Here is a 1,083-nt window from a genome sequence, read left to right as displayed (position 1 = left end):
TTTTAGCCTTGTAAAGCACTTTGGTCAACACCAGTTGTTTTTAAACGTGCTATACAAATAAACTTGCATATTGTATATCATCACCATCAGTCTTTCTTTTCTCCTTCTTGATTTGCTGGAGGGAGAATAAAGATGAGAAACATCTGATTTAAGAGGAAGAACTTAGAGAGAGGGAGGAAGATCTAAAAGGAAAGATCTACATCTTCTCTATTTGGCAATCAATTACAGATCAGCATGAAGATGAATCTCGCCGAACCTGACAGGAACATGTAAACGTGAGTGTATTTCTCTTTAAAATCCTAATCACTGGTTCTGTACCTTCCTCTTCAGCAGCTTCCTCTGCTTTCGGCTGCGTCTCCTCTTCCTCCATCATCATTGTGAAGAAGAACATACAATACACAAGTGTTTACAGGTCATAGAAATATATGAATATGATTCTAGTCTCTAATGGATTTGTATATTTGTGTGTCTTTTTCTGAATGTGTTTTTATGCTCACGCTCTTCTTGTCTTCTTGCGCTCCTTGTTGGCCATAATGACACCGATACACAGCGTCTCGTACACCGGATCGGTGCGGTTCGTCTGAGCTGCAGACACAGAGAAACTTCAGCACTCAATTACTGCTGTGCATCGGAACTTTTTATAGTAATAATAAAAACCAACAATGATAATAAAATCTAAATAATAATAATAAAAGTTAAAATAATAATAACTTCATTAAATATAATAATAATGCTTATAATTATGAATAGTTAAATATTAAACATTACTATTAAATATGCAAGCACGCTATTTTATATAATAATAATAATAACAACATCTAGATATTATATTAATATTCTTGTGTATATTTTTATGTATTTGTATATTATATACTAATTATATAATAATAGTTATGTATACACTTATTCTTATTCTTATTAAAAATAATAAAAAATTATATATAAATTCTACATTGTTATTACAATTATGTATATCAATACATATTTGTATTATATAATTATTAATATAATCATTATTATTATCAATAATAATAATTATTATTATTATTAAAAATAATAATTATTATTATTAACAATAATAAT

The 1,083-nt window shown here is 28.1% G+C and overlaps 1 protein-coding gene across 1 annotated transcript in view; it reads right to left on the bottom strand.

The window, feature by feature from the left end:
- Window positions 1-493: 493 nt before the first annotated feature.
- Window positions 494-1,083, bottom strand: part of LOC107556723 (SH3 and cysteine-rich domain-containing protein 3-like) — a 2,975-nt gene continuing 2,385 nt past the window's right edge. Inside the window, 1 exon segment of the mRNA XM_016239911.1 lies at window positions 494-580. Within this exon segment, the coding sequence (XP_016095397.1) occupies window positions 494-580 (87 nt within the window).

This window comes from Sinocyclocheilus grahami, unplaced genomic scaffold (genome assembly GCF_001515645.1).
Source record: "Sinocyclocheilus grahami isolate Dianchi unplaced genomic scaffold, SAMN03320097.WGS_v1.1 scaffold577.1, whole genome shotgun sequence".
NCBI classification, from domain to species: domain Eukaryota; kingdom Metazoa; phylum Chordata; class Actinopteri; order Cypriniformes; family Cyprinidae; genus Sinocyclocheilus; species Sinocyclocheilus grahami.
This window is presented reverse-complemented; position numbering and strand designations above follow the sequence as displayed.